At 42.1% G+C, this 26,131-nt stretch overlaps 1 protein-coding gene across 7 annotated transcripts in view; it reads right to left on the reverse strand.

Annotated features, from left to right (window-relative positions):
* STAB2 (stabilin 2) overlaps positions 1-26,131 on the reverse strand; it is an 88,903-nt gene that overhangs the window by 51,659 nt on the left and 11,113 nt on the right. For 5 of the 7 annotated variants that reach the window (XR_012586328.1, XR_012586329.1, XM_074581485.1 and 2 more), the window contains exons 6-22: positions 24,015-24,110; positions 23,588-23,713; positions 21,371-21,567; positions 20,252-20,385; positions 15,209-15,342; positions 13,290-13,372; positions 12,484-12,633; positions 11,045-11,188; positions 10,196-10,258; positions 9,984-10,103; positions 9,432-9,485; positions 8,153-8,233; positions 6,994-7,146; positions 3,920-3,982; positions 3,059-3,142; positions 1,765-1,851; positions 943-1,054 (exon numbers count right to left, since the gene is read on the reverse strand). Coding sequence is in view for 5 of the 7 variants with exons in the window: in XM_074581485.1 (XP_074437586.1) it covers positions 943-1,054; positions 1,765-1,851; positions 3,059-3,142; positions 3,920-3,982; positions 6,994-7,146; positions 8,153-8,233; positions 9,432-9,485; positions 9,984-10,103; positions 10,196-10,258; positions 11,045-11,188; positions 12,484-12,633; positions 13,290-13,372; positions 15,209-15,342; positions 20,252-20,385; positions 21,371-21,567; positions 23,588-23,713; positions 24,015-24,110 (1,881 nt within the window). In the remaining 2 variants the exon portion in view is untranslated. The remainder of the gene's footprint in view (positions 1-942; positions 1,055-1,764; positions 1,852-3,058; positions 3,143-3,919; positions 3,983-6,993; positions 7,147-8,152; positions 8,234-9,431; positions 9,486-9,983; positions 10,104-10,195; positions 10,259-11,044; positions 11,189-12,483; positions 12,634-13,289; positions 13,373-15,208; positions 15,343-20,251; positions 20,386-21,370; positions 21,568-23,587; positions 23,714-24,014; positions 24,111-26,131) is intronic. The other 2 variants (XM_074581496.1, XM_074581474.1) reach the window with 2 other exon arrangements.

The following is a 26,131-nucleotide window of genomic DNA, read 5'->3' on the forward strand; positions in this document are numbered from 1 at the left end:
GTACTTTCAGTGATAGGGGAAGCCTTTTAATAGTGAGTCCACAGTCCTACAAATTACACAGTGCTGGGCTAGTACACAGAGCAGCAGCACAGACCTACCAGCACTCTGCTGGGGCTGGCCTGATCAGTCCTGATCGGGGGCACAGGCCCAAAGGACATAGCGGGCAAGCCTTCTGCAATCTCAAGAATTGCCAGTAGTGACTAGTTAAGCCAATGCATACCGCTTTGGCAGGACTGGAGTTTAGGCAATACCACCCTTTCTTATGGAATTTGTCTTTTGGCTTTTATCCATGTATCTCTGAACCTTTGAGTGAGCTGTCCTTCATGAATGACATGCTCTTTCATAGCAAAAAAGACTGAAAATGATTTTGTAGATGGGGAATATATCTATATTTGATGTTGTGTATTCTGTAGACTCTCAAACGTAGTATGGTTTGACGTAGCAGGACTAAATCTGTCAGTATGTAGAAGATGACTGCTAAGAACTATAAGCTATTCAATAGATCAGAAATTATTCAGTAAGGATAGTTATTGAGTGGCCATAAACACAATCTGTTTATAGATCTAGTTGTTCTTAGATTACATATGTTTGTCACTGCAGGCAGAATCTGTTCTGTTCTGCAATACCAGACGGGATTGGAATAACAAGGATTTTCTTTTTCAATTACTTATGTGAGGGAGACAGAAATGGAAAGAACAATAAATTAATACAAAGCAAGCTATGGCCCCTGCAGAAAGCCAAATTAAGTCAGCGAGAAGATTATCACTGACTCTGGGTTTACGATGTATTCTTTTGAAATAACAAATGAAAATACCCCCCAGAGAGATCTTACTCATCCTCTGTAGAGACTGTTCAGCAGGCAGTTAACTCCTACCTTAAAGTTAGTTGGATCCAAAAGAAATAGCCCATATTCTTGGACTGAGAAAGTATGACTGTACTTACCTTTCTCACACCGAGGTCCGTATTTGCCAGGGTCTGAGCAGAACTGACAGCGTGAGCCTTGAAATGCCTCAGCACAAACGCAGGTCCCATTTCCATCCAGGCCGTCCATGCACTGTGATATGGAAGAGAGGTGATTTCTATGTATAAATTGAAATAAATCTTTTTTTATATTTTTTTTTTTATTTTTTTTTTAGTATGTGGTGGGTTGGAAGGGACCTTTAAAGGCCACCTAGTCCAACCCCCCTGCAGTAAGCAGGGACATCTTTAACTAGACCAGGTTGCTCAGAGCCTCATCAAGCCTGGCCTTGAATGTCTCCAGCGATGTGGCCTCCACCACCTCTCTGGGCAACGCAGAGAAGAGACTATATGCCTGTCCGTATTATGTGATAGACTACCAGGAAGAACTTCAGCTTTGATGAAAAAGGTGTTTCAAAGCAAAAGCTTTTCTTGTGCTTGTACTTTGCTGCTGCGTATTCTACCTTCCTTTGCAATTTTAAATTGAGAATAGTGATCTGGGTGGTTATCCTGTACTGTGCAAAGTAAAAGTATCAGAGTGGGTCACCCAGTTCCAGCCTTGCCTGTGTGCTCTGTGTTGGAACTACAGAAACCTGCGGTTTGGACATCTGAGACGAGACCGATTCATTTTTTCCCTCCTCCATACAACTGAACCTGAATTTCACAGCCATCACTGGACATAAATGGAGGGTGCAGCTCCCGTGGAGCCTAACATTCCTGTCATGTAGAAGTGCTTTAGGGACTTTTGGGACACAGCCTGTCCTTTTCCCTGTGGGAGTGCAGGGTGCTGCCAGATGCTCTGCTTACCTGCCCGTTTCCTGAGCAGGGTTTGGAGAAACCTCCTGGACACGGACTGCAGTCAGGGCCAAAGAAGCCTTTGCAACACTTTGGTTCCTGTGAAATAAAGCAAGTATCGTATTTTCTGGTGCCTTAGTGGGGAGGCGGTGCACAAAAGACAGCTCTCTGTTGTGTTTTGGCCCTCTGGCAAGGGCCTGTAGAGGTATCTGGCTCTTAAAAAGTTTATGTTGAACCAGAACGACTTCTGCAATGGTGGTGTCAAAACCAGGAGGGGTGTTGGCAGCCGAAGAGGAGGATGCACAGACTACCAGATCCTTCCCTTGTCCTTATCAGACTCATTGGCGTTAGAAATCCCTGCCCTGTCACCGGTTACAAAGGTGCCCGTGTGTATCTGCTGGTGTTGTGCGCGCTCTCGTATTTGGCAGTGGGAGCGCAGTGCAGTTCAGAGGCAGGCGGTCTCCTTGGCACGTGAGATCAGGAACTCGAAGATATGTTTTACCTTGGGGAGACACTGTGAAAGCTAGACACGCTGCTTTGATCTTCCCCCTTCCCCTCTGCACCAGTGTGGGATTTAGCCACTACACAGCCCTAAATGTTTTTCTCTGCTGCGTCTTTTGTTTTATTCATGAATTGGCTGCTTGATCCGTTTATTTATCAAGAGCACAGAAAGTGTTTTAGAAAAAAACCTCATTTACATGTGTGATTCAAGGGAAATGGGAATTAGCAGAAGTCTCTCAAAGCTTATAGATTTGTGGAGTTCTCTGCTTGTTTACTTAATGGTGTTCATAAAATGCAGAAGCCTATTTAGCAGCCAGAAAGCTGTAAGCACTTGTCAGGGGCTGATGACTCCTGCGAGGACTAGACTTGCCACGCAGAGCAAGTGGAGCAACGTTCTCGGAAGTGTTTCCCGTTTGTTGTTACCCAATACTGTGTGAGGTCCTGGGACTGGAGGGCTGGGACCAAGGGGGGACCAAGCTGTCCTGTTCTTTGTGGGTGAAGGTGGGCAAAGACAGCATTTGGGCTTGGAGTCTTATGTGAAAGCTCCCGAGTTTTCCTCCTCACACTCAGAGTACGAGAGCGTTGTTGTCGATATTGTACAGCAGTTAAAAACCTCACTGGAATTTGCCTGGTATTTTGCTCTACGGTTTACCGTAGCTCCTCTCAGTGCCCTGTAGAAGGGTATGGAAACTACATGGACATCTCCAAACATAAGCCAACTCCAAAAGGAAAGTTCACAATGCAAAAGACAACATTTTGGAAAACTTTTATGCCCGTTTCCCCTTAAGAAACTGTAACTCTGTACCTTTATCGTTACATTGCAGGATCTAGTACAGCCGGTTTTCTGAAAGGTTGGGCCTTCAATAATGCATCTCCGTTTTGAGAAAGGCTGGAACATGCACAAACTGGAAGCGTTAGGATTTCTAAGCAATGTACGGTTCTGTGAAACAGTCTTAATATTGCAACAATTTAACTGGGGAACAGAAAGCACCTTTTTATAGTGTTGCATTAAAAAAATCTATTAAATTATGTATTTTTTCATAATATGAACTTTCTTTTCATTATAACTGAGTAATGGCATATAGGTTATTACTGAATAAGATGGGGAATAAAATTCCTGTGGTAGCTAGACTTGAGTTTTGTATGTGGAGAAACAAGCAGCCAGATTTGCATCTCTTAGATGCAAAGCAGATGGAAGATTTTTCAATCCTTTCTGAAGCTACTTCTGCAGACAGTTACTTCTGGGAGGATGCTTAATCAAAAGGAAATTTTAAACAGATGTGAGGTCTATTTTAAACGTATCCCTCCTGTTTTTTGTTTACTAACTCTCAAAGCATAATTGTAGCAATTCTTATTCTCATCTTCCTCTTCTGCTGAAGCCTATCCTAAATAGATCTTACTTTACCTGAGAAAAGAGTCAGAGATTCTATGAAGTCTATGAGGGATCTTGCAACAGCAAACATAATAATGCTGAAATTACTTAACGCTTCAGTCATTGCCAAAAAGAGACTGAAGTACTGTCTGTATTTGTATTTTTATGCAGTCTCCTCTATTCATATCTGTTTCTTTTGCTCACTATATCAGGAGAGCAGTAATCAACGTATGGGGACCCCTTCTCCCCATGCGTTTTGTACAACTGAGGAACCTGTCGGGCAATGTCACTTACGATGGGGTTTGAATCCTGAGGACAGGGAGCCAATGCATGCGATGAACAACTTGCACAGACACCCTAGATGGAAACAATAAAGGGTAGTTATTTGAAAAGGCATTATACCAACTACTGAGATGCATACTTATGGCTGATATACCCTGTAAATTTTAAGTTGCGTCTGTTCAGTGACTTTTAACTGTCACAACATGGGTCTGGAACCCAACAGCAGCACCAGGGCTATATCCGCTGGCTCTGACTTTTTTGCTGAATGGTTGTTCATTTCCAACTTCCTCTTTTTGTCTTCATTTGTCCTTTCCCTACTCCCCTCTTTTAAAAAACTGGCAGCTTCCTAAAGAGAAGATAAGCATGGACACAAATGCACTGGCATCGTTTGCTCAACCCGGTATAATATATTAGCTAAAGTTGTTCGAGGGTCTGGTGCAGTCCGTACACTTAACTTCTATGAGAATTTTTTTATTTCTTCCTAGGAAGACCACAAATTAGTTGAGTCTTGTATATAGACAGTGTGAATAGAAATTTGTCTTGTGTATAGGTGGTGGAGAGAAAAATATTCTTTGCTTCCACAACATTGATCCTGTACTCCGCCACGGTCACGCTGTGTATAGCTATTTTTATGTCTTCACCTTTCGGTTGCCTCTCCCCGCTAGCTAATTTATCACCATGTGGTGGTGACAGAGACTGCCGCTTACAGCACTGAGGAGATACGAACTCCAGTGGCAGTTTTAAAAGTGGGTACCCTGACAGGCTCACCAAGCAGTAACTTCAGAGAGGTTGAGCCTTTCGGCGCGTGGATATGGAGTTTGTCAAAGCTGTGTTGCTCACGACTGCTAATGTCTCGTGTTTCAACCAAGTTAGAATAAATCCTAGAGCTGGCATCTGGTGTGTTACTTCACCGTGTTTCATAATCAGTGGACAAGTGACCATGAACTTGAATTATGGCATTTTTCCACATAGATTTATCACTGGAGCTGTGAGGAAAGAATCAGGTACTGGTTTGGATTTAGTAGTCTCTCATGTTGTTCAGCACTTAAAGAAATGAAGGATCAGACTAACAAAAGCATTTGTGCATCAAACAGTTGAGGTATCAATGCCACTACTATGTCTCAAAGGTCTGTGGGTCAGATGTATTTTGGCAAACACATTTGGGCGTTATAGAAGCTCTTTGATAAGCTGTGTAGTCATGGCTGAAGTTGACTTTGGCTTTTAGCTTTTTTTGCATTTCTGAAAATTCCTGCAAGTGCCTCTTTGCTCCTTTAGAACTTAAAAATCTGGCTGATTGCTGTGGAAAGTGTTTGCTGCTGTTGGCGTTGTCTCCCTGCTGCTCAGTGCCACTCAGCGTCACCTGTTTGCTCCCTTTCTCCACCTGGGATGGTCTCAGCCTTCGACATGTACCTGTTCCCTCCTTTTCCTGAGGATGGGAGTCCTGTCTCTCCCCTCTGCCACACTGCAGAGAGGAGATAGGGAAATGTGTCTGCACTTCCACGCAAGGTCCAACCTGCCTATTTTCAGCAGTAGATAAAAGATACTGTCTTGGCACCAAAGTGTCTGGAGCATAGACGTGTATTCCCTTCTACCAAGTCTGCTGTGAGAGTCATGACCTCTGGGAGGAGGCTGAGCAAGACATTGAGTCCTGCAGTTATTAGCAACATTCGGGTACAGTTACGTGGCTAGGTATGCGTTAACATAATGGTTTCATCTTCAGGGATGTACACTTCTTGTTGGTGTGTACAGCTGCCAGTTCCTACAAGGTTTGTCACTTTTCACTGGTACCACAAGTAGTATTTACAAGGTGGCATTGCTCCCATTTTCCGAGGGTGATGAAGATGCACGATGGCAGGTAAGAAAAGCAAAGCCACCGCTCCCTCTGGTATTCTCCTTGCTAGCAGTGCTCTGCTTTAAAGCCTTGGATATTAAACTATATTTCAAACTAGCATGAAGCTTTCAAAGCTGACAAAAGTTCCTAACTTCAGTTTGGGGAATAATTTTTGTGACAGATGCCATTTGTTTTGTCCTTAATTTTTCATAGTGTTGCTTTAGGATTGATTGATGTCAGACATAGTTTGTAGGTAGGTTTCTGGTAGGGAATTCAAATTACTGGAGTGTAATTTGAATTTGTAAGGTGTTGATTGCTTTTTTGTATTGGAGATTGCGGCTCGGCACTCTGCCTGGTTTACGCTCAGATTGCACGTACGGCACTGTGTAGTTACTGCCAGAGGTAATAGTTCTTTAGTGCCAGCTCTTGTGTTTTCTTCGTTAAATTTTGATGCTGTCCAGCTCTTCTGGGAACTTCTTTCAAGGCTATGGTTCTGGACTGTTGTAAATTAAGACAGTAAATGTTTTGCATTGCTGTACCAGAACAGTTACCGGCCCAGATACGTGCTTGAACATGGTCCAGTCATTGGAGCCCCGCTTACCGCAAACTAAAAGCTCAGTCTGATACTCAGTCGTCTTACCAGAAATAGTATCTGAACGTTACCTAGTGTAAAGGCCTGTACTGTGTTACCAAACTGAACAAGGTATGTCAGAATCCATCCTTTGAAATATGAAACGGTTTTGTAATTCCTAATTTGAAGAAAACCGGAAGAAAGCAGGGCTAGGGGAAATTGTGGCTTCTGAAAATAACATATTTCTAATATATTAATATAAAATTAATTATTATGTTAATATTTTAACTCGCTGGCTCCTTTCCCTGCGTGTTTAGTAGAAATGAAAATACTGATACAAAATAGCTTCCCTGCGAATTTGACACTACTTACCATGTACTTGTATGCACAGGTGGGATTCAGGAACTGGAGGAAAAAGTTTGACCAGAGAGACAAGATATTTAAAAGGGCTACTGCAAGAACTAGATGAGTTGAAGTGGTACAGGAGGTCCTCATATGAGTTCCCTATTTATGGATTATTTATATTTGTTCAGTACTGCTAGCCAGGTAGCTGTATGTCATTGATACATTAATTTCCCCAAATACCCCCCTTTTATGGACAATATGAGATAAAGCAGTAAAGAGGAAGATGGAGCATGTTATATGGAGCAGTGTAGAGCTATTCACTTGTCGTGATTCTCTTACCATTGTGACTTGACTTCTTGTCTCGTCGCACCGATGTGGTAGAATTGGAACAATTGTGGGTGGGATAAGGACTCCTGCAAGAGTATAAATGCGACCGTTTTTTGCAACAATATCTGTTTCTTCCATTTCTTCTCCACTCACCAAGACTTGTCCCTGTGAAACAATAAATTAATATTATTAATAAATTTTTCATAGCTTCTCAATTTCTGATAACTTAATTCTAAGAATTTCTAGTCATACATCTTTTTAATTGGCTATCTATTTTTTATTACACTTATTTTATGCAAGAAGCAGGTGTATGTTGCGCATTTCCTTGAATACTGGTCTACAAAAGCGGTATCTAAAGTTTTCCTCTTAATCTGCAGTTAGCCAGTGGAACTGGTGATTAAAAGACTGGACAAAATGAGAAGACTACTGATGACTTCAGGCACTGATTTCAGTGGACATAAGCGTAATTTGTTCCCCTTTCTGACAAAGCAGGGGTAAAATGAGAGAGAATCTGGGATCTATCCAAATTCACAGGAGGAAAAAAAAAAAGTATTCTTTTCTGCATTTATTCATGCAACTCATGTCTTTACAAGAATTTTCATAGGTGAATCTCTTCTCCAGAACGCTCATATTTGGCTAAAATATGCAAAGAACAGAAGGGAGTTAATGTAACAGATAAATTTGGTTTTACAAAAGTACTGACAAATTAACCCCTTTAAAAACGTGTTCATTATGTTCATCAGGGTCAGAGAGTATAATATTAACAAGAATAAAAGAATATCTATGTGTGCACTGAGAAGTGTTTAAAATAATCCAAATACATAACAAAATGATTTAAACTATTTTAAATAGATCTATTTTTTTTTTTTTAAACTAGGCAGAGCATAAATGAGGATCATTCCTGGACTGGGTTTAATCATAAGAAAAAAGGAACTGCAGGCTGTCCTTACATGCCAGTCATTTGCTCTGCATCTTTTGTAATACTAATTTCTAACAGTAGGTGAGAATGGCAAGTTGAAAATTTCTGCCTCGTTATAGTAAGACATTCCTCTGCTAATGTCCCCCCTCCTCCCTTTCCCCCCCCCCCGCCCCCCCCCCCATTCCCCCTGCATGCAAAGAGTTGCCCAGAGCAGAGAGAGCTCTTCACAGGTGAGAGCTGCCTTTGACTTACGGTGCTGGTCCTGTTAAAGTAAATGAACTGCTTCGCCATGCTTCTGATGTGCTCTATTGAGACGAGGCTGGCAACCTCCAGCTGAAATGAATATCAATGGGTGGAAAGAAATGTAGTTTCGTTATTCTTTTCAAATCCAGATGGATTTCCCAAGAAAGACCACTTTCCTCTTTAGGGTGAGCGAATGACCCTACCAGCTTTTCTGTAGCTATGTGGGCAGCCTCACATTGACTAACCTGCTTCTGTCATGAAGTTAGAGTGATTAAATTTCGACTGAGCTTGCCGATTGCTACATGTGAAGAGCTTGTTGCCCAAAAGGATGCTAATTTTTTGCTTAATTATAGCAAACAGTCTAAGTAAAGTTATCACCTCTCCCTAAAAATAGCTCTGTTTGCACCCTTAGACCACTGTGGAAACGGTGGTGCCGATATCCCTCCCATGCAGGGACATGAGGATCTCGTGCTTCTGCTCGCTGTGATCCTGCTCTGTGCCGGGAATGACCTCTGCCTTGGATGCTGTGAGCAGGGCCTTTTACTAAGGATAGAAACACATCCTTCCTTCCCCGCAGCAGGGGTTGGGGTGGGGATGAGCTTCAGTCTCCTCTACCCTTAGTTGCTGGTGGTGTTGCTTGGGTTCTGCTCTTTGTTTCCAGTAGAAAAAGGAGGGGAAAAACAGGGGGCTTGCTTAGAGGATGGCAAAACCACCTTTCCCTGATAAACAGGAGACTAATCTTAGCAGAATAGGCTCAGAGAGTGCTTGATTTTGATAACAACAATACTTTTCCTGTTGCTCATTCCTGCAGCTCTGCCAAGCTGACAATATACCCTGACAATGGTTCTTGCTCCACAGCAGGCTAAGGTAGCAGGTCTGAACTTCAGGATGACTGTATATATATATACACACACATATATATGTGTGTGTGTGCGTATATATATTTCTTTTTCCCACTTGGGCTAAGTATCCAGCACCAAAAGGTATATTTTAGAGTGGAAATAGTTACCTGCATGTAACACACTAGTGTGACACAAGACAGTTTTAATTTGTCACGATTCAAGGACTATCCCATACCTCCTTGCAGGGCTTTATTTTGATTAGTGACACTGAGGTGAAAGGTTTGTGTTCTCTGTGCTCTTCTTTATGTGCAGAGGCGCAGCTGTCCTTTGCAGCCTTGCTGTGCAGCACTGAGTGGAGCCTGATCTTGGGAAATCTCTGCCTTCTGAGTGACAAAGGGTTTGAAAATGCTCTTGCACCCCTGGGTCAGTAAAGCAGCCATGCTTACCTCAGTGTTGGGGATGATGTGATATCGGACCAGCTCCAGCAGCTTCCATGAACCCTGCCCAAGTGGAAAAGAGGCCATTTTAGCCCAAAATGAGTCACACGAACCCAACCTGGCCTGTGAGAGGACATGGGGATGAGAAAGGCATCGCTGGTTGCTGCACCAGAAACCTCTGGGTCAGTGATGGTGCTCAGCTCGTGGCACGCAACCTGCCCTGTGGTGTCTGCTCCCTCTGTCTGTCCCTGCCAAGGATGACACCTCCCAGCAGAGGCTTCTGGGCTTTGCCATGTGGCTGTCTGGGCTGTGCTGGCGGGGCAAGAGCAGAGGGGTGAGGACCTGGTGTGGGGGATTGGTGCTGCTTCATAGGATGGGAGATCCCAAATCCCGTTCCTCTCTAGGTGTTACATTGACCTCTAATTGTTAGAGATGGCTTAAACCTTGATCACAGGAGCTTAGTTTAGATCAACATAGGAAAAGGATATCTGTATACATCTACTATATATCTATATATGTATCTACTATCTAAGAAAGATTTGCATTATAGAAAGACTTTACCTCTGTGGAAAGCAGGTAATCCAGAGCCTCAGCTTTCACATTACTCAGAGCCTCATTACTTGGAACAAAGACTGTGTAAGGTCTGCTGTCCTGCTGTAAATCCATTCCCAGGCCAGTTTTCTGTTTTGATTTAAAAAGAAAAGTGAAATTGCATATTAATATTGAAGAACATCTGAAAATAGCTTTATGGAATTGCTTTTCTGGATCCTTACCTCTATCAAAGATGTAAATTGGCTGTATCTTCCATTATCTTGAAGTACTGACATTATCGTTTCCTAAAATGAGATGAAAGTAAGATTTATTTCAGTTGGGAACATAGAATAAATGTCAATTCTTATAAGACACTTTTTGAACTACCGTGCAACTCTCAGTTATTACAGATTGAGTGCATTTGGGTTTTCTTATTTTTTGGGTGGCTGGTGGTGTCTGGAAATGGCTGAGATGGTAGCACTCTTGTCCTGGTGGCATACTGGTGCATAGTTAGAATTCGTCATTGTCCTGAAATACTGCGTAGTCACAGAATACACAAACTGTGTATGTATGGGGAAAGTGTTACTATCTCCTCATTCCCAATGCAAAAGGGTAAAGAAATAAAATATTTGCCAAACACTATATAAATAAGTGAATTCTCAAGGAAGTACGCTAAGCAGGGCACCCCAGCCCCCCCAAATCATCAGTTTTCATAATATTAGCCTTTTGGGGGGAGGGATCTCTGCTTTGAATAAAAGTCTTGCCTGATATCTGTCCAGATGTCCCTGCTTTTAGTATGCTGTTCTGGAATTCAGTGAGATACACTGATCATGACTGCCAATTTCCTAAGGAAACCACTCAAATGCAGTGAGTACAACCTGATCCTCCGCAGACCAGCTTGGCAGAAGAATAAATGTCTGTGTGCTGTGGAAACTGTGTCATTACCTTTCACTTTGAATGTTGCTTTTCTGAGTTGACGCACAATGGCTGGGTAGAGTTTGTCTACCTGCTGTCAGGCATCCTCCTTTGCATTCAATTAATGTGAAACTATTTTAAAGTTTGCCATTGCATGTATATAGCATACAGCTCACCTCTTTGCTGCTTTTAAATGATGGCTCCATGTTGTCCAAGGCTTTGTCAATAATGTGCAAAATCCCATTGGAAGCAATAATATTTCCCTGCAAAAGTTTTCCTTTTCGTTTTCCTCCTTGGATTCTGACTCTTAATTGATTATCCTGAAAGAAGCCAGGCAATGGATAGTGAGCTCTCTATTATGGGATGAGAACAGAGAGACCATGAGTGTTGAATAAAGTCTAACAACCCCTTCCATTGCCAACACCTGGGCCATTTAAATCTGGGGAGGCTAAAGGGTGCTTCCAGTGCTTATCAAGGAAATGGAAAAAATTCCTTTGACTTTGGATCAGGACCATGTTATTTTGTTCCAGGACAGCAAAGTTCAGAAGAGAAGTGGGGACAGGCCCTGTGGGGAGAGCAACGTACCTAAAATGCTCTGATGACTGCTAGTAATAAAAGTCTGCCAGGAAATGATTTAGAACGTGATTGTACTGAAAGGGTCAACTCCCGTAATCTTAAGGGACTACAACCCATTTCCTTATATTATATGTATATTTAAAACAACAAAATGTTGCTGATTCTGCACTGTACTGAAGCCTGCAGGAAACTAACAGGCTCAGACAGCAATGATTTTTTCCTGTTACAGATGGAGTGCGTACTGGTTAGAGAAATAAAATAGATCTCTCTTCTCAGATGCCACTGATTTACTAAAAAACATGAGAAGTACTTGATTTCAGCCTTCAAATAGACTCAAGTCATTAGCAGACATTTAATGGACCAAGAGCAATAATTCTATATTATAAAATCTAGTATATCAGCTGTATAGAACCATTCTTTTAAACCGTGGGATCAGACTGCCCTGATGTTTTCTGACATCGAATAAGCTGGGCTAGCGATGAACTTTACTCGATGTTTTTCATGATAAATCACCACGTGCATTTTATTTATGTTGAAGACTTTTATGTGCTGCATCATTCCAAGGATGCTGATGCTCAGTGGGAGGTGGGATCTGCAGTGCAGTCGGTGCTTGCTTTGTGTGAGGAGTAGGCACAGGTTTCCAGCATATGCTCTGGGTTTTTCTCTTCCCACACCTCCTCTTACTTCACCTAGGCTCTTTTAATAACCCCCCCAGCTCTGCTGGTCATACCTGCAGATTTAAGATGACTTAATTTTAGCAAACTTTTTTAGAGCAGTCTGTGTTAGACTGCTATGTCACTCAGCGGTGATGCATCTCTAAAGGCTATATTTGTTTTCTCTGATTTTAGTGGGAACTTTGATGCTGACGGGGTTTCAAGTTTGACTTGAACTCCTTGTAATGCATAGCCACAGCTGTGTTTTTTTCATAATCCAGCAGCTATCTGCAACCTGACGTCTCGCTGCAGAAAGACCTGTCATGCTCCTTGTTGAGTGAACAGAGAGTAGCATTCTTGTTGAAGTAGGCTGGAAGGCCACTTACCTTTTCTCCTTTTGACATCTCTCCTGACTTGCCAGTCAACGTATAGATTATGTTAGTATTATTCAAGCTACTGGTATTCAGTTGACCAGCAATTACATGGAGTTTCACGAAGTACTGTGCTTTCTGTTTATTATTCAGGAGATCCTTTATCTAGAAGAGCAGGACAGAGATTTGTTTCAATACAGGCTCCATCTAAAAAATCAAAAATCTCATAGTGAATGCTTATTTCCCTCCAGCTGTTACGTTCTGAAATATTATGTTTTCTTCTGAAGTGAGGTTAGAGGGTCTGAACTGGGTGGAGGCCTCTCTTGGTTTCAGTTCAGGTCAGATCACACCCTTATGACCCTGCGTGAGCAGTCAGTGCCTCCAGAGTTCTCCTGACTTCAGTGGAAGGCAATGGATGCTCACCATTTGCATATAAGGCCACTTTTTTTTAAAAAAAAAAACCATAATTTTTTATCACCTGGGCATAAAGTGACTTGCAGGCCCCCTGCCGGAAACGCCGATCTTAGTTCAGCCCCTGTCTCAACTAACTGAAAAACCCTTGAGGATATGAACGTAAGGCAATCCAAGACTTACTTGAAGCATGACTGTGTTCTACCCTGATTTGCCAAGTTATTTGCTTTTCTTTCAAGTAGGAAAAAGATAATCTCTGGCCCCTACATTTAAATGTATCCAGAAGTGTACCAGAGAAAAAAGTTCTTCTGAATCTGTTGAATCAAACCGCTTTTAATACAGATGAGATTTCTGAAGGAGCTAAATCCACCCCCCCCCCCAGTTTAAAACCCGCTCTGTTGTTTACTTACATTTGTACCTTTGAGCCCCCTGTTTGTTGGTACGAGCACAGTAAATGGTCCCAGAGTACTCAGTGGCCATTCATAGACGTTTTCTTATAGGGACAGAGGGAAAAAACAAAAAAAACAAACAAACAAAAAAAAAAAGTTTAAATGTGTATTGGAAAGCTCATTGAAGGAAGGGACTGTGTAATCTGTGCCGGGTATGTAAGGGCAGAATTAGAAAGAACGTTACCTGTGATTATTAAAAGTTAATTTAAGATTCTAAAATTCAAATTGTTGAAAGATGAGAGGCAAACGGGGCGTAAAATTCCTGGTGCTGCTGCATATTTGACACAGGATTAGGCAAACCAGAATGCTTCTGGCACCCTGGGTTCTGTGGCACGCAGACCACGGTGATGGACGTGAAAACAGCATTTCTTTGCAGATGTGTCTTTACAGGAAGATGGCCTCCTGCTTCAAATCAATTTAATCTTCATGGGGTGGGGAATATGCTGCTGATAACCCGCTGGTAGTGCAAATATCAGCAAACACATAGCTGGTAATAAAAGCTGATGCGCTGAAAGTTAATTAAAGTTCATTTGCTACCCAGATGGTATTTCCGTTTCCAAGACAGCAGTATGAGACCACTGATTATGTAGTTGAAGGCACTAAATATTTCTAATATTCAGATGTTTTTCCAGAGGTTTAAAATCACAACTAAAACCATCTTTACAGTTTTTACAGGTATACTGTACCATAGAATATTCCTCAAAATTAATATGCTTAAATATGTAAAATTAATTTTACAAAACAATGTGGACTATTCTGCTGTATATTCTTAGTTTTTGAAAGACATTAATATGGAGTAAATTTATTGTAAAATAATTTTTGCAGTTAATGTGTCTTTGTAGTTTCTGGCTAGTAAATCAAATGGCACACTTATGTCCAAAACTTAACCAAAGAACATAAAATCTGGGTTGTTGTTAACAAATGGTGGCGCCCAGCATGTAAGGCACTTTTCAGACACGTAAGGAGAAACACGCAGAGAAACTGAACTCTCAGTGCTGAGGCACATTCTTCAGTGCTGAATGTGAAGGTCACCGTCAGACTTTGTTCTTGGCCAGCTATGGGGAATTCTTATTCTGTTCTGGTCAGGAATTCAGGATCTTTATTTTAATTGCTGGGCTCAGTGGAAAGAACCGGAGGAAATTTTTCGTATTCACAAATTTAACTCAAAGATCCAACTTGATTCTAGCAGTGTTTGTTCATAGCTCAAATTTGTGGCCATGCAACAGAAGATGATGAAGACAGTTGTACTGTTCTGTTCACATGGCGACTGTAATAGCTGTGAAAGACTAGAAGCTGTGAGCCCTGAGAGGGGCTCTGTCTCACCTCCGCAGACGGTTTGGAGATGTGGAGACACCCTAGCTATGGCTGAAGTGTTCTGGTGGGTGGTCCTGAGGGTGATGGAGACCATGGATGGGATAAATCTCTTTGCCTCTCTCCTCTTTCCTGGTGAAAGCAATGCCACTGCTGATGGCTGGGGACCAGGGAAGAGAGACCCAGCTGAGAATCCTGGTGTTTTTTGGTGACTTATGTGTGTCAGTCTAGATCAAATCTCAATTATCCAAATCAATGGGGACAGAGAATGAGAAGAAGTGGGATGATCCCACTCATTCCACTCTGGGGCAAACCCCCCTACTGGTGACATCAAAAGCTGTGTGAGGGGTTTTGGGAATGTGTTTAGCACTTCTGCTTGGAAATTCTTGCAGATTGCACGGCATGCTGAGAAAAGGCAGCTTCAGGTGGATGGAGGGAGCCTGTGGGGAGTAATGTGCATGCCGTGGCATGCTGTTAGTGGCACCTTCCTGCAGCGGGGAGCATTGGGGGAAGACAGGAAGATCAACCCACCCAGCAGGAGCTGACTCTGCTTGTGTGTGGTCACTTACCCATGAGCGATAAGGCAGATGTCAGCTTGCCTTGCCACCGTCCTCCCACTTCTGCATTCAGGTCTCGGAGGCGCTCCATGATGTTTCCGTAGCACACAAAGCCGTTCCCCACGGACCCCCCCTGGCATGAACACCTGTGAAGGGATTGTCATTTTAGCTGTGCGTTGGTGCCCTGTGGTGTCATGGAGGATCTGTGCCAGATGTTTAACTATTGCTTCTCTGAAGACATTTTCAGGAAGCACCAAGGCATTTTAGTTTAATCTTTGCTTCCGCATGCTGTGAAATATGTCAGCATGTATGGCAGGCTGGTGGCTGCTTGCCTGACGTGATGCCTTTCTGTCAGCTGGGCCAGGAGGCAGCGGTGTCTGTCTTGCAGGACCTCTTTGAACGGGGGCTACGGCGACGCCCCTGGCTACGGTGCAGCCTCTGGTCCCCAAATGTTGTGGTTGCTGGAGCTCAGAAAGCCACTGAGGCTGCCTGCCTGTGGGCAAGGAGAGGCTACGGCATAAATCATAGAATCATCTAGGTTGGAAGAGACCTTTGAGAACATCAAGTTACGTATGAAGCTATACTTGCAATAGCTGTATGGGACTGGTAGAAAAAGGCAGGCAGGGGTTTCAGTCCTTTCAACAAAGCAAAGTGGTTGGTTGTTACCCTGCCCTTTAAGTAACGCAACCATTTTGGGCAATGATACTGCTGCTTTAATATTAATCTTTTTTTTTCTGAAGCTGCTGAAGCATGAAATCTCATGCTTTTTCAAATGTATGCTTCTGCTGTCTCTGCACTGGAAATAGCATCTCATCTTTAACACCCCAGCTGTCCCCTGGGGACTGCAGCCTGTGAGAGGAGTCAGTGATATGCGGTTGACCCAGTCCTACATACGTCTGAAGCAGGCTTAGGCTCTGGTGCCCATGAGAGTGACAGGCAATGCCTCAAGGTGGGCTCAATGTCCTCACTGCCTTGGGATGGGCTGCATTTGAAGTAGCGTGTTGCAGCCAAGGCAAAAATCTAAAGGAAATTTATGGAAGAACGACCCCAAGTGTCAGTCTGACATTTTCTGTCTTAGGAGGGAGGGAAAGCACCTCATTAAAACTGAATCTTATGGATGCGCAAGACCTCAGCATTGCAAGAGAGGTGGGGAAGAAATTGTTGGTCGTCAACGTGATTGACACGTGCTTGCTATTAGATGCTGATAGGTACAAAGGGTTGTGAGTTTCGAAGAGCAACCAGGACTCGCATGTGCCTTGACCATTCACTGGGAGAGGGGGTTAGTACTTTCTGAAAAAATCTTTAAGCCTGTCTCAACGTGAGGGGCCATCGATGCCCGCTGGATTTGCCAATCTCAGCTCTTTCTGTTGCAGTCTTCAGAAAACCAGCCCCTGCTAGGCTGCTCCTGGGATACTGGCTGGTGGTGTCAGCTCAGTCATTGCTCATCTTCAGAGCTAAAATTAAAGCAGGTGCTTGTCAACACATAGCACGCACAGAAAGAAATCCTAACTATGCTTAGGAGGCTAAGCAACTGTATGGTGTGTGTTGCCAAACATTGCCTTTTAATGGTGCCTTTCCTAATTAAGTCTCCAGCATGTTCAGTCTTCATATAAGCCTTATCCATAATGATTCATTTCTCTGGATATTTTTTCCTAAAGGCATCATTAGAGAAGGAACATTACTCCATGCAAGCAAAAGATGTTCTTTATATAACTAATGACCTAATCATTTGCATGTGCTGGTTGTTACAAACACACATCTGCCACTCACACCCCACAGTAGTATCAACCAATCATCTCCAAAATGATGGAGAGCCAAATCATCTCCTGTTTCCCACGTACGGTCTCTACCGTAGATGTTTCTCTGGTGATAGCAATATTTGAAAATCCCCACGGTCCCTGCAGTCTGGGGGGCTACATATAGACTCAGAGGGGTGCTGGGATTTTGGCCAAGAGCTGCAAGCTTTGACTCCTTCTGGTCCCGGGTGAAAACAGCAGTCTAAAAGCGTCTTAAAATTTTATGATGTGATTCTGATGGTTAGCCCTCTTCTTTTTAAGGGGATCTTTTGGGCAGAGGGCATGACTGTGGAGCTCGGATAAAGGGTTTAGTGCTGGGAGAGAGGAGCTGCTACTCCTTGGGAGCTGACCCCTTTCTTCTGATGGGGTAAATATTGCTGTATTGATGTAGATAGCCCCCTTCACTTCTGAGCAGAGAAGAAAAAAACCTGAGGCTTCAAAGGAGCCGCGGAACAGTTTAGTAGAAAAAAAGAAACTACCCTTGAAATATTGCACAAATCACACCAAGGTTTCAAATTAAACCTCTCCTCTCTTTTTCAGCAAACGGTCATAAAGAAGCAGGTGGCTAAACATAGTAACTTTTTTGGCTATCATTTCCAGGGGCACAGTGAACTGCAGAAATATCTACGTAGTTTGAAATTTCTTTTCTGAAGACAATATTGCGTTTAACTGAGTGGCTGTTCAGTAACACGGTTTGGATTTGACTGCCAAAGGAAAGCATTTAGCAACTACAGATTAGCGCTTCTTGCATAGGTTGAAGGGTCGAATCCTTCCACCTGTCTGTCCCCTTCTGACGGAGTAATTGACTCTGTGTGGCCGGGCTCGGGAAGCACCAGCTGGGTGACTGACTAGATGAGCTCTGTCTTAGCTTTGCCTGGAGGATCTGGTTTGCGACTCATACTGCACGTGGCTGTGTAAGTTTTGCTTTGAATGCACTGTGTACTGTACAGGCTGGGTGCCTCTAAAGAGGAACAGCTGTACAACAAACCCCACCGCAGTATTTAAACTTAGTTGTTGTTTTCATAATGCCCTGCATGGACAGTACAGGCAGGACTGAAAAAGATGGGAACTGTCACTACTTCAGCTTACCCAGGACGGGGAAGAGAATTGTATCTCTCTATAAAAGGGGAGCTCAGCTTTCTGTCTCCATTTTACCTGAAACTTGTATAATAGAGTTTTGGTTTTTGAAGCTATTAATTTCTACATAGAAGACATAGTTAGAGTAAAAATAAGAGTGAGATTAAAAAGGAAAATAATTTGAGTTTAACCATGGGAAAGCTAGCTCTGCTCAGAAACCAGAGAGGTTGTGGTCTGATACGCAGTGTAATTCTGCACCAGATGAAGCTTTGTAGCTTCTGGGCAAGAGTGAACATAATTAGTGAGCTGAAGCAATGCCATAGAAAGTGTCAGCAATCACTCAGGAAAGATATATATGGGAACAGAAAACAGAGACGACAACCTCCCGGAAAATCAAGATTATGTTCACAAACTAAATGTTTGTCTTTTCTACATCTTTGTCTGTATAAGAGACTTATTCCTGTATAATAATCTCATTCTGAAGAAAGTAGAAGTGACTCTTCATGGGGGAAGCCAGCAGCGCAATTGCGTCTTTAATAAAAACAAAACCAAAAATAAAAGAAAGGAAGCGACGGAGGTTTGTGGCCTCTGTAACAGCTTTGTGTTTTAGAAGAAGTAAAAAACCCAACCAAAACAAGCCCTCCCAAATACATTTAAAATCTGGGATGCAGCCAAAATACGGTGTCTGCCACTTATCAGAAGCAATTTACTGTGCCCACATTTACCAATCAGTGTTTTTCTTTGCGCAGTTCCTATTTCATAAATGGATTTTCCTTAGCTGGAAACTATTCAGTATAGTTTTAGTTTTTTGCCAAACGGATAGGTTTAGTTTGATTTGAATCCCTCCTATCTTCTGTGGGTTTTTTTGCCATTAAAAGTCACTGAATTAACGATGTGCAAAACATTTGGATTGCTTGTTTCCCCCTCAGTCATAAATTTTTAATTTTCCCATTGTAAAATTCCCTAAACTTCCTCAGCTGTTGAAAATTGCAACAGTGAAACAGAGACAAATTAGGAAAGAAAGGTCCTGATTTATGTAATGTGGATTTTTATTTTAATTTTCAACTCCTGTTGTGCAGTACAGCAGTATACTATACTAAGTATAGTGTAAGTATATACTAAGTGCAGTTTGGCTAGTATAGTATGCTCTAGAAATGAACTAGGGGATATTCTAGATAAACTTGTTTGAAATGCACAATAGCTTACACAAAAGTGATGTCGATATTACACTGTGAGAGAATAAAAGAGATGATAAAGCAAGAACTGGCAATATGAATACTCTCCCAAGTGAACACTTTCTGTCGATATAGCTCTATATGAAAAATAATTTCTTCCCAATTTACAACTAATGGCCTGGCTTGTCTTTCCCGTTCAAACTCTCAGCTCCTGGAAACTACCATTTCAGAGCCAGCTCTTTAAACCCAGTACTAGCCATCACTGGGCTACAGAAACATGTCATCCAAATTGTTTGGTTTAAGATAGCTTTATTAAGTTTAGTGTTGAAACTGACTTTCCCCCTAAGATCTGTGTAGCAAATTTCTGTACCGGAAACCAAACTTTGCCAGAGGTTTTGCAGTTTCCCATGTGCTCGTCTCGAGGCTTTGAGGAGTCTGACGAAGATTGGTGTTGCTTTCCCAGCATGGGGGTCAGATTCCCTAGTGTTAGTATACTAAAAATAGCCAGGGCTCCAGTGCTGTCCCATGATAATTAATGCTGATTAATTTTTAGCATGCTGCCTGGCATGTTTCTGGCCCACGCCAAGTAGTGTTTTCCCAGGCAGTGCCCAGGCAGAGTGGAAGGGATAGCGTGTGCCAGGGACCTCTGCCAAGAGGCAGTTACTCTGTTTTGGAAGAAGAAGAGACTTTAGCTGTGAGCCAGACCATGCTGCTTGCCCTGAGGAACAGAAAAGAGGTCTTGGACTTTTTTATTTACTAGTATAGCAATGACCTCTGAGTGCTATAAAAATAAAACTTAGTAGGTGTGAGCAATTGGGCTGATGAAATCAAACACGATGCTAATTAGTTGACCCTAACCCCATTAAATCTTGTAATTTGTCCTTGATAAAGAAACCATTAACGATAACTTCAGGAGGTGTTCATCCACTGGATTTGTTTTAGCAGTCTCTTTACCAGGGGGAGGAGGGAGAAGTTGGGTGAAAGCTTTAATAAGCAAAAAGACTCACGTAAACTGTCCCGGTGCAACCATTGAGCATTTAGCTTTTTTATGGCAGGTGTTGTTTGTTTCACAGATGTCCGTCATGCTGCATCCTTTCCCAGGTACAAAGTTTGTGTAATGCTCCTTGCATTCACAGTGGGACTAAATCAGAAGGTTGGGGGAGGGGAGAGAAAAATTAGACATGCACAAATTGTGGATTTCAGCATACTTTCTGGAACTAGGCTCTAAAGACAGTGAGCTTCCAAAGCCTTAGTTAATTACCAGGTGAGTTCACATGCAAGTATAAAGCTTATCCATATTTATACAACTCAATTCTAGGTTTTATCCACTCCAGAAAACTACTGACTTTCAGGTAAATTTCCTTTAGATAAAGCCCTTTATATTTGCTTCTATGACCAGAAAACATTTAAAATCAGTGTGGGTAGATCAGATTTTTTACCTCTGTTCCCACAGCCCTCTGCCTCCCAAAATGAGTGCCAATTCATATTATTAATGAGCGAGGAGTATCAGCACTTCTATGAATGTGAACTACAGGATGACCCTGGATAACTGACTCCTTTTTCAGCTCTTCAGGGTGTCCAGCCAAAACAGGCATGGTCTTCTGAAGTCTTGCTTTCTTGGTGGCATCACACACAGAAACCTGAGCTAATTCCTGGTACTGTAAATAATATGAAGCCTTTATATGGTGCCTCTCATTTTGGTAGTCCTCAAAGACCCAAATTACTTCTTTCCTAAATACATTCACTGTAGGCATTTATCTGCAGTACCTGTGTAAGGAGCCTCCTGGTCCCACAAGCCCCCTGTGGTCAGAGAGAAAATTTAACTGGGGGAAACTTAATTTCAGTGCCTTCATTTTTGGGAGGCAAATTGAGCCAAAATATTCTAGGAAAAAGAACACTATGGCAATTTCCATTTTCCGAGGGGAAAGCACCACATAGATGCATAGAGAGGGAGGTAAAGGGACTCACCCCTGGTCACCTGCAGGGCTTATGCCAAAGCTAGGAGTAGAGCTCGGCTTCCCTGAGGCCTGTTCCTGTACCCTTGTGCCTTCTTTTTGGAAAGAAAGCATTATTCCTTCCTCGGCAGTTGACACAGGAAATGTCTAGGGCATCCATTCAATACTAACCTTTCCTGGACCATCATATATGCAAATAGTAGACTGTGGAGGGCAATTCCCATATGTTGCTTGGCAGGGGTCTATGGGTAAGCAGACTTGACCGTCCCCTCTGTAACCTTCTCGACAGGTACATTTGTGTTGATTTGGTCCAAGGTAAACGCAGTCAGCATTAGGATCACAGACTTTTTTGGAGCACGGGTTGATAGCTTGTGAAAAAAGAAGTGAAGTAAATGAATTGTTGCCCACCATTCTGAAATTGAAGGTGAGGATTTGCCAGAGCACCTCCGTGGCAAACAAAGCCTGGGTAGACTAAACTTCCCATAGCAGCCAAGTCTGAAATATAGTGGTGGCATGAAGACAGAAGGGAGGAATGTGTTTATACTAACGTAGCAACCAACTGTTTCCTTTTGAACAGACATGATCTCTTAACTTGGCAAATTGAGTTATAAACAGATTAAAACATGTAACGTGCTCATTAAAATATCACAACTATTTCTCTGTTCTCTGGTAGATATTAACCAGAGAAGGTCACGTAGGTGATACGAGGTCTGTACAAGCTTTAAGCACATGTTAGATCAGTTGGAAAATATTTCTCAATACAATAGGCCTTTGCTGTTTTCTTTCCGGTAATTAAACAATATAATGTCATCTGTTCAGGTATATGGAAAACTGGCCAGCAAGCGCTTTAGTTGAGTCTTCCACACTGCTGTAGTTTCAGGACCGGGCTGGAAGCTCACTAGTTATTTCCATGAGCCCTTTTTTTCAAGGCAATAGCATTGTTTATCCTTGTTCATAGTCCATCAGTGCTTGGAGAACACTTCCTCACACCTTTGGGTCCTGTTTAGGATATGGTCAAGCACATATTGTAGCTGAAAGGTGGCTGGTCCCAGACTAACCTAAAAGGTGGTGCTGCTCACTGTCTTCCCCTCTCCTCCTCCATTCCCCCCCATTCTCCTCCCCTCTCCCCGCCAGCTGGGACTGAGAGAGTTGGCAATGCTCAGCCTCACCCTTTCAAGGCTGCCTCTTCTGTTTCTGTGTGAAATCACACGTGTACACACATATTCACATTCTCAAATCCACCATAAGCAACACCACTTCCAAGCAGAGTCTGGGGCAGCCATTGCTATCCTCACTTACATACTTAGCTGTGCTGGAGCTGCTTGTTCTCTGCTTCCTAGCCAGTCAAATGTAAAGGACACTGGCTTAAGCCACAGATGACCCCAGCGTCTAGAGGCACTAGGACAGAGGAGCAACATCCACTCAGACTGCATCAATACAAAACCCAAAGAGGCAGGGATGCTAGCATCATTCTTATCTGCTGGTTGCTGCAATTTCTTTCTCTCTCACTTGTCTACGCTGCCTACTAGAAGGTCACGTTCCCTGAGGAGTGACTTTCTGATGCCTTGCTCTTGGATTCAGACCTATTCAAAGAGGATGACACCATAGTTAGGAACAAGAGGAGGATTGAATGTAAATATTCCCAGACAGGATAAGAAGTATTGTATTTGTGGCCTGATCCAAGCCAACATTTACTAAATAGCACTCCCAGCATCGGATACAACCACTTTTCTTCATTGAAATTGGTCTACAAGGAAGAGCTGGTGCTGTAAGAGATAATGTGAGTAGAGGAAAGAAAATCTGAACTCTTGTAATATAGTTAATTTGCACGTTCAGTGGCAAGTTGAGGAGTCTATAAAGACAACTTTAAGCTAGACTTTTACCTCTATCTGAGATACTATTAGCTTTGTGTCATGAAAAATAGGAAAGCTAAAATGAGCTTTACTTGTCTGTAGAGTCTATGCTTAGTGATGAAGCTGAGCCGCTACATGATGAATATTTAATAAATATAAGGCCTTGGTTGCTGTTGATTTTTATGGAAGCAAACTATGGTATTGAACTTTAGCAAGTAGAGGGATGTGATAGGAATGGATTTGTAACCGCTGTTGACCCAGTATCCACACTATGTATTTCAAGGGGGTTTACTAGCTTTAGTCTGGTTGCATGGACTGAAGCTTGTTAGAAATTGGACTGATGTGCTTCTGAAGCACATTATAGGGTTTAGTTTCACCCTGAAGGTATCTAGTTTGTGCACGTGAGAATGCTTTTGTGATATGAACCCAAGAAAAACTAGACGGTGAGATTTGGTTCAAAAGCGCACACAATATCTGAACTATAATACCAACAATGTTGTATACAAAGAACTCGGTGGACATAAAAATTACTCACGTTCACATTGTGTACCACCCCCATAGTAGTCGGGCAGACACGTGCATTGCAGTTGTCTTCCATCCTCTCCTGAGGCAGTGCATCTGGAGTTTGCAGGGCACCGTAAGGCCTCGCATTCAGCTATCGCTGAGGGACAGAGCGCGACAGGTTAAGCTGTGTCTGCACACTCTGCCAGGAGGCATTGCCTTCTGCAGTATACTAGTTCAAAGAACGCCTGATCTAGAGACCATTGATCTCATTGCTGTCATTTTTCTGCTGACTGGAGTGGTGATGATGATTACAGGAGCTCACACACAGGGTTTGAGGTTCAGTGTGTGTTTGATTGCTCTAGAGTGACTACCCTGAGACTAATGTTATGTTCATCCTTGACAATTCTAGCTGCATCAGAGCTGTTGAATATATCTTATATAGAAAACAATCTACTTACGCTCATCACAGCTGAGCCCTTTGTATCCAGACAAACAAGTACATCTTCCATCTCCTGTAATTCCGCTGTTGCATACTCCATGAACGCAGTTGCAAACTATGTGGAGAGATGGACTAGGTTTACTGAATAATAATGGTGTTTGGAAAGACATCATTAGTGGTTACATATAGGAAATAGTGTCCTGGCCAACAGCTTTGGCCAAACCCAGTTTTGACCCAAGTTCCTGAATTTATAGTCTTCCATTAATGAGAAGATCAATACTCACAGTTGTGAATATAACACACAACTGTGAGTATAGTTGTGAGTACAACAGGAAATAACATACTGAGTTTTGCAGGCTGCTAATAGCCTGGGGCCTGAAAATCTTCAGGACATATGCTATAAACACCAAACTGACTAGTTGCTAATAACATAAAACTTGTAAAATTTGACATACAGTCTTGAGTCAAAATTGAATATAAAGTATAAGGGAGACCGTTTTTATAGCTGTTAACAAATTACTCATTTTTACTTCAATTCTGTTTGCCTCTCTCAAACACCTCCAGAAGAGATGAGTTTTGGGACTTTTATTCCCCCTAAACAGACTTTATTTATTTAAAAGAATAATTACTCACTGTGTAGGTCTCAGGCCTTTTTCTGGTCCTATTCCTATTGATGTAGTGTATCCTCTTGCCTTTACAAACATATCCTGTGCTCATGCAAATCACCTATGCTAATTAATTAGTAACATTCTACCTATGTTAGTAGTTGTGATATAAAACCCAGGAATGTCTAATGTATTGCTGAAAAGCAGTTAGTCACAAATGCACAGTATTTGCACGTGCTTAGAAAACTTGGAGGAGCTCAAATATCTGAAAGCTGAAGTGTAAAATGTTGCTTAAATTAATATGCAGTTGAGTCCTCCGGTAGCTTCTTGGAAAATAATTACATTTACGATATTGAATTCATTCAAGTACCCTATTTTCATTAAATTGTTGGCTCAGTTACATTTCTGTGTATCAACAGTGGCATCCAGTGGACAGCTGGTGGAAAAAGGGCTTTTGAGTCAGCAGTGGTGTAGGATTAGTGTAGAAACACAGATCATTTAAAGTGAGGCCATTCGTGACTCTTTTTAGAAAGAACTTTAAGTAGATCTTAAGGGAACAAAGAGAGTTTTAGTCAGAGATAAACAAGCGTTACCGCTTAAAAAAGTGACATTTCTTAGTATTTTTTTTCAGGCAGTTTTCCGATGTGTCTGTTTAATTCTCAGCAGGGGTTAGGAAGGCAAATAAAATACTAGAAATCATTAAGATACAGGCAAAACTGGAAAATATTATACAAATATATACACTTGTGGTACATATACAAATAGGGCACATAGCTCTGATCCCTCCCTCAGTGTCCTGCTTCTCCTAATAGAAGTATGGCCAACCAATGGAATGATCTACCAGTGAAAAATCATAATGAAACCAAATTCATCCTTTTTCACATTTTTGACTAAATTATGGAGGTCCTTGGCACAGAATATTGTGTAAAGCAATAGCAGAATTGGACTCAGAGGCAAGGTAGATAATTTATGGAGGATGGATCCAGCAGGAGCCTTTAAACACTGCAATTTGAATGCATTTCTGGCCGCTTTTACTCTTTTCGTAGATATCAACTATTGGCCTCCGATATGGGATGCTAGGCTAGAACAACTTTTGGCCTGATTCAAAATGGCCTTTTTTGAGTCAGATATATTGATTTCAATACCACATGAATATTTCATGCCTTAATACAGATGCTCCAGTTTGTAGATGTATTTAGAAAACATACTAAAACACTGTAAGCCACTATAAATTATGCATTTGATACGTTCCCATCCAACTATAACAACTATAGTACTGTAACAACCTTCTGTATTTAGATCAAATAAATTTGAATCTGTAATTTAGGGTGAACAGTGGATAACACGATAACTGGCTAACAGGGAGGTATACCTGCAGGAACACACAGATGATTCTAATCCCTAATTTATTTGACTGTTGGCTGTAGCAAACATATTCAAGACAAGATTAAGATATTTTTATAGTGCAACACTGAGAGTGTTGTCTGTACAGTCCTGAGCTGAATCCAGCCCCACTGTGAATAAGGAATTG

Source organism: Larus michahellis, chromosome 1, assembly GCF_964199755.1.
Source record: "Larus michahellis chromosome 1, bLarMic1.1, whole genome shotgun sequence".
NCBI classification, from domain to species: Eukaryota; Metazoa; Chordata; class Aves; order Charadriiformes; family Laridae; genus Larus; species Larus michahellis.